We start from the raw sequence: 7,106 nt of genomic DNA on the forward strand, positions 1-7,106 counted from the left end.
TCTTTCTTTCTTTCTTTCTTTCTTTCTTTCTTTCTTTCTTTCTTTCTCTTTCTCTCTTTCTCTTTCTTTCTCTCCCACCCCCATCTCTCTCTCTTTCTCTTCCTCTCTCTATTTTTCTTTTTCTTTTTTTAGTTCAAGTACTCCCATGTGCAGCCAGGGTTGAGAACTCTGCTTTATACCATGTTCCACAAAGCTAGTATCACAACCAACCAACAAAACAAAAACTAAACACTCATCTGGAACAATATGGGCTAAAAAAAAAAAAAATAAATAACAACAAAAAACTTGTTTTCTTATTTTTTCACTTTCAACCAATAGATAAAGACAGAGTGTAAACCCAGGTTTCCTTGGCTTTAGGATGAAAGCAAAGGAGTCAATTTTGTTCAGCAGCTGGGATCCCCATCCAGCTCTCTCCTGCTTTGCTCTCAACACTTCAGTGATGAGCAAAATCTTACCCAGAGCACACTCAGAATAAGCAGTCTGACCTTGAGCACTTCCACCCTGGGAAAATGGGATGTCAGAACTGAAGTGGACCTTAAAATAGTCCTAAGTGGGGGCGCCTGGGTGGCTCAGTCCTTAAGCGTCTGCCTTCGGCTCAGGTCATGATCCCAGGGTCCTGGGATCGAGCCCCGCATCGGGCTCCCTGCTCGAAGGGAAGCCTGCTTCTCCCTCTCCCACTCCCCCTGCTTGTGTTCCTTCTCTCGTTTGTCTCTCTCTGTCAAATAAATAAATAAAATCTTAAAAAAAAAAAAAAAAGTCCTAAGTGGACCTAAAAATTAGCCCAGCTTCCTCATTTAAAGCAAATATTGGCAAAGATGAGATTTGTTCTTCACAGGTAAGCATATACGAGTATTAGCAGTTTACTGGGGCAAGCCTGGATGGCCAAGGCTCTTGTTTCATTAGCCTAAAAATAAAAAAGAGGATGTCACATGATTTTCCCTGGAATTGTTTTTTTCCTACCCAAACATTTGTTCTTCCCTGGGACATAGGGATAGGAGACTATGGTCAACTTTTAACCGGGAGGGAGATGCTTTTGTTTCCCAGCCCTCCAACCTGCGGGGGGGGCCAAAGTGGTGTGCTAGACATTTGCACGAGAGCAGCAGCGTGCCCAGAACTGGGTCTGGCACCCAGAACTACAGCATTAATGGTGACAAACAGCAACTGGAGAGGCAAGGCAGCAGCATCTTAAAACTTCAAAAAACAGCTACAGGCAAAAGAATGAAACTGGACTACTATCTGATACTCATATACAAGTGTGAACTCAAAATAGATTAAAGACTTCAATGTAAGACCCGAAGCCATAAAACTCCTAGAAGAAAACACAGGCCGTAAGCTCCTTGACATGGGTCTCAGAGATGTTTTTTGGATGTGACTCCAAAGGCAAGGGAAACAAAAGCAAAAATAAACAAATAGGATTACATCAAACTAAAAAGCTTCTGCACAGCAAAGGAAACCATCAGGAAAATGAAAAAAACAACCCACTGAATGGGAGAAAATATTCACAACAAGGGGTTAATATCCAAAATATATAAATTCATTTAACAACAAAAAAAGCCCCAACCTGATTAAAAAATGGAAGAGTATCTGAATTGACATTTTTTCCAAAGAAGACATACAGATAACCAACAGGCGCATGAAAAGACGCTCAACATCACTAATCATCAGGGAAATGGAAACCAAAACCACAATGAGATATTACCTTATACCTGTAAGAATGGCTATTATCAAAAAGATAAGAAATAACAAGTGTTGGCGAGGATGTGGAGGAAAGGCAACCCTCATGCACTATGCATAGGAATGCAAGCTGGTACAGCTACTCTGGAAAACAGTATGAAGTTTCCTCAAACTTAAAAATATAACTACCCTATGATCCAGCAATTCCACTTCTGGGTATCTTTCTGAAGGAAAAATCAAAATACTAATTCAAAGAGATATATGCACCCCTATGTTCATTGCCGCATTATTTACAATAGCCAAGATATGGAAACAACCTAAGTGTCCATCAATGGATGATTGGATAAAGACGTGCACACGTGCGCACACACACATACATACTTCTCAGCCATAAAAAGAATGAAATCATGCCATTTGCAGCAACATGGATGAGAGTATTATGCTAAATAAGTCAGACAGAGAAAGACAAATACCACATGATTTCACTTATATGTGGAATCTAAGAAAAACAAAGTGGATAGAAGAAAACAAAACCCAGACTCATAGTTACAGAGGATAGATTGGTGGTTGCCAGATGGGAAGGGTATTGGGGGGGGGAACAAAATTGGTGAAGGAGATCAGGAAGTACAAACTTCCAGTTATAAAATAAATATATCATGGGGGCTAATGTGTAGCATGGGAAATACAGTAGCTAATACTGCATTAATTTTGTAAGTTAACAGATGTTTAGTAGACTGATTGTGGTGACCATTTCCCAGTGTATACAAGTGTTGAATCACAATAGGTCATACACTTGAAACTAATATAATACTGTATGTCAGTTATACCTCAACTTTAAAAACCTCCTTTTTATTCCTATGATTCAAAAAAAGTGTTTTAAAATACACTCCATAGAGATTGCTGGTTTTAAACTTTCTTCACATGGACTTTTTCATATAAATACAGATGCATTTAGTAGCAAACTGAGGTTTCTAAAGCTTGCAAGTAAGGGGAAAAAAGGTAACTAGGGTCTTGTGATATGAACCAAAAGATTTTTGGCAATTTAAAATAATTTTCAAACATAAGCCCTGCTCCTAGAACGGAAGAATTTTGTACATGAGAAAATGGCAGTGTGATTACTATCATGTTTTAAATGATTGATCAATGGCCACAAAAGATGCCGAATCAAGGAATTCAAACTACAACCTTATTTTATTCATAGGGCCTTCCTGCAGGAAAAAAACTCTCATCACCTCTCACAGGAATAGGGCTTGGGACAAATACATACTGCCAATCAAATGAAAAAATGTACCCAAAGTGTCTAGCACAGTGCCAAATGGGAAGTCTGATCGAAGAAGTTTAGTTGTAATAGTGGATTCCAAACTCAGCCTGCACTTAGAGAAAAAGACACACTGATACCCCTAAATGCATTCGTAAGGGTCTTAACTTATTTTAACATCCAATGTCATACCCTCTCTGGCTCAAAGCAACTGACTGTGACAAAAACTTTTATTTATAGGTGAGACAGAGCTGTCCAGCAGAACCTTCATCCAAGAAAACAGAACTGACAGTAGAGACAAGGAAATTAACTTTCCAGGCACCCAACAGCTTTGAAAATAACATTCTTACCCAAGTGCTATAGAAAGCCGGGACTCAGCTAAAGTAAAAAATCACCATCTCTTTAAAAAAAATCTAATAAACAATGTTACAAAGCAGAATTTAGAACATTTACTTCCAATAAGCAAACTGACTCCCCTCCTTGTCCTGTGTTTGGTTGGGAAAGAAAACCTTCTGGCATTTATTTCAACAGCCATTCTCTCTTGCAAAATGCTACTTACAAAATGTCAGAATTTTATCTACACCATCATTTCTATAAACTGCAGGTCTCAACCAATCAGCTGATCTTAAAAACAGTTCAGTGAGTTACAAACACCTTTAAAAGAAGGGATCACACATAGCAGGGGTAAACACTATTTGATGAATCACTTTTCAGGGATATTCTATGTATGTGGGTATTACGGGATGTTGTAATATGTATTTCTTATTGTCGATTGTGGTAAAAAAAAAAAAAAAAAAAAGCTTCAAAGTCACTCATCTAACCAAGCTGTCCAGCTATCCGATTACCCGATTACACACAGTTTTTTCGAACAAAGGCATATTGTTCGGCATAGGGTGTTTTTAAACAGAAATACAAAGGGAATGAAAGCCAGAGTTACTTATGGTACAGCATGGCCTTAATTACACCACTGAATGTTCAATATTAGCACAGCCTCGTCACAGGCAGCCAAAGCACAAGCCTGAAGCCGGCTCCAAACAAGGAACACAACAGAAACTGGTACAGCAGGAAGTGGGAAACTGGAAAGCGGTCATCGCTGCTTGATGCTCTGGGTGCACATTCCAAAGAGATTATTCCATATGGTCCCCAGGACTGGCGTCTAACAATTCTATGAAAAGAGGGAAGGAAACAGGCGCTTGCTTCCAAGGGACTGAATCCTTGAGATGTCTGCAATACAGTTCTGCAACTCGCTCTCTGGCCAAAGTCCAAATGTGCACATCGAAGTGAAACATTAAAAATCCACTCAAAAAGCAACTGGAGCTCGTGCTTCTCAGAGAAGGCAGCCTGGGCCCGGGAAAGGGCTCTTGGACTCGGAGAAGGAGATGCTGCCTGGCCGAGGGGGGGCTACGGGAAAACAGTGAGAGGGGTGGAAAGGTTTCTGACACCCCGAGCCGGCAGGCGAGATGCCCTGGGCTGGGCTCGGACAGGGGCTGGCCTGGCCACAGGGATAGGCTGCCTCTTTGTCCCAGGCCCTGCCCAGATGCCACGTTGAGATGCTCAAGGACAAATGGGAAAGTTTTTCCTGGATTCCCATCTTCCTGGGCCCCAACAACCGCGCCTTGGGTCAACTCGCAACTTCCCCCCTCCCCTCCCCTCCCCTCTCCTTTGTTTTGGCTTCTCCTCCTCCCTCCCCAGACCCCCACTCCGGTCGCTAACCTCTGCCCCCACTGGATTCCGTCGCCTTCTCCCGCCCCACTCCGCCCGCGAACTCCCGCCCTGCTTGCTCGGCCGGCCGCTCCTGGCCCTCGGCCCGCGGCGGGGGTGGGGGCGCTCGAACACCCACCGGGGGAGGGGGAGCCCCCCGCCCCCCAGACCGAGCCTGTCCGGGGCCGCCCGGGCCGGGCCGCCGACGCCCTCTTGGGGCGTAGGCCCATGCCTGTCCGGCTACAGGTTGCCGACCGGACAAGACCCCTGGTCGCGACTTTCCTCCCCCCCGACCCAGCTGCTTACGTGCAGTCCTGGTTGAAAGAGAAGCAGCTGAGCGCCGCCTCGACCCCGCCCGGGGGGCCATCCGCCGCCTCGGCCTCCATCGGGGACTCGACCCGGGGAAGCCGCAGCTCCGAGCCGGCGACAGCCACCTCAGCAGCCCGCTGGCGCCGGCTCGGCGGGCCGGATCGCCGGCCCCCCTTCGCTCCTGGCCCCGCCCCGTCCCTGCTTCGCTCCGCCCCGCCCAGGCCTGGCCGGGCCCCTCCGGCGGGTCCTAGCCAAACCTAAGCCCCTGAGGGGGCGGGGGCCCCACCCCCGGCCGCCATTGGCTACGAGTCCACGCCCACGGCGCCCCCTGGGCCAATTGACGACAGCTGCGGGAGGAACTGCCCCGGTGGCGCCCCGCCCCCAGTTCGGTGAGACGGCTCTCCATTGGGCGAAGGCGCGTGACGCAAGGCTGCAGGCCACGTGGTGGTGTTGTCATTGCCAGATGCTGCGAAGCGGGAGACGGCGAGAATGAGTGCAGCTGAGGCGCGACCTGTTGGCCTCCGGGCATCTGCGCTGGGGCTGCGGCGGGGGCGGCGGGGGCGGCGGGCGGACGCGCTCGGTCCCACCCCGCCCAAACCCCGGTCACGAGTAGCTCTCTGTCTATTAAACTTACAGAGTTTAGTAGAGAGCGTGAGACGCCAAAGCCCCGCCCTTCCGTAGAGTCTTCAAGCTGCTTAGAGAAAAGTTTCTAAAATGAGATGCTAAAGCCGGACAGAGCTGAAGTTATCTTACCGATTTCCCTGCCGTGGAGAGCTCTTCCTTCATGCCAAGAACTGTCTTAACTGTGTAGATGATCTCGTTGAATTCCTATAAAACAGGAAAATATGTTTTATACCCAATTTTTTTTATAAAGAGTCGCTAAATAACCTGTCTAAAGTAAGACAACAAATGGTAGAAGGTGGATTTGTCTGGTATCAAGACTGGTGCACCAAACCACTCTGTTGGAAAATTTGGCAAAATCCATTTGATCTGTAGTTGAAAAAAAAATGAAAGAAAATGTGTGTAAGCTGGTGTATTTGATGAAAGGGATGAGATCTCGAAGGTGGCACGATTCAAAACTCACATATTTGACATGAATCCTGACAAGAGTCTCTCTTCCCAGGTTAAATTCATGTTGCCATGTAGAATACCCAACACAGCTTATAAATCAGTAGCTCTGCTGGCTTTGGATTTATAGAATTCCTGATGAATTTTTAACTCATACTTTTCAAGTTGAGATGAGATGACATTTTAATTGTTATGCCACAGTATTTCAAATTGGCATAATTAAAATTTATCTATTTTGTGACAAAGCTATGTATACATATGTGTGTATACACACATACTTTGGAAACAAACCTATAATGGATGAGTGAAGAGCACTATTTCATATAAGCTTTTCTGGTTGCATTTCTGGTTTGGGTTTTCTGAAGTGCAAATATAACAGTTTCTTCACTCAATGCTATTATTCTTTCTCTCAACTGATGTAAAAAATAGTTCAGCTCATAGATCCACAGATGTTGGTTGCTCTTTAGTTGATTGTGAGGTGTTGTATAAACCATCCTAAGTGAAAACAGCTTCTGTTTGGATGCTTTAACTGCGTCATTTTTGTTACCTCTTGGATCAAAGGCGCTTCTCCTTACCACTCCCAGCTCAGCCATTTAGAAAACCAGGAGTCTGGTAGGCTAGGTGCTGGGCTGTTTGGAGAATTAAATAAAGTGTGGAATAAGGTTTTTATAGTGGAAGCTGTTATTCTCAGTAGTTCAGACTTCATGGGCTAGAGTTGGGAGCTGATGTTAGTTTTTGAGCAGGAGTGTTTCATGATAAAAGCAGTGTTTTAGGCAGATAAACTTGGCCAGGGTGTGCAGAATAGATTAGAAGGGGGAAAAGTCTAGACTAATGTGAAATTCTAGGAGTGAAGGGACATGAGATACAGGCTAGAAAGGTTAGGACAAACCCAAGAGAAATTTTTTTCTATTGAAATATATTTGATATATAACATTGCATAAATTTAAGGTGTATAGCATGTTGATTTCATACTTATATATTGTAATATGATTGCCACTGTAGCTATAATTAGCACCACTAACATGTCACATGAAGAGATATTTTGCAGCAATGCTTTCCAAAAGAAAGATAATGAGCCAAAGAAAGAAAATGTCAG

The 7,106-nt window shown here is 44.6% G+C and overlaps 1 protein-coding gene across 1 annotated transcript in view; it reads right to left on the reverse strand.

Annotated features, from left to right (window-relative positions):
• WIPI1 (WD repeat domain, phosphoinositide interacting 1) overlaps positions 1 to 5,089 on the reverse strand; it is a 33,059-nt gene extending 27,970 nt beyond the window's left edge. The window contains exon 1 of the mRNA XM_032429447.1: positions 4,940 to 5,089. Within this exon, the coding sequence (XP_032285338.1) occupies positions 4,940 to 5,019 (80 nt within the window). The 5' untranslated portion in view covers positions 5,020 to 5,089. The remainder of the gene's footprint in view (positions 1 to 4,939) is intronic.
• Between the last annotated feature and the right edge of the window lie 2,017 nt (positions 5,090 to 7,106).

This window comes from Phoca vitulina, unplaced genomic scaffold (assembly GCF_004348235.1).
Source record: "Phoca vitulina isolate PV1807 unplaced genomic scaffold, GSC_HSeal_1.0 scaffold41, whole genome shotgun sequence".
Taxonomy (NCBI): Eukaryota; Metazoa; Chordata; class Mammalia; order Carnivora; family Phocidae; genus Phoca; species Phoca vitulina.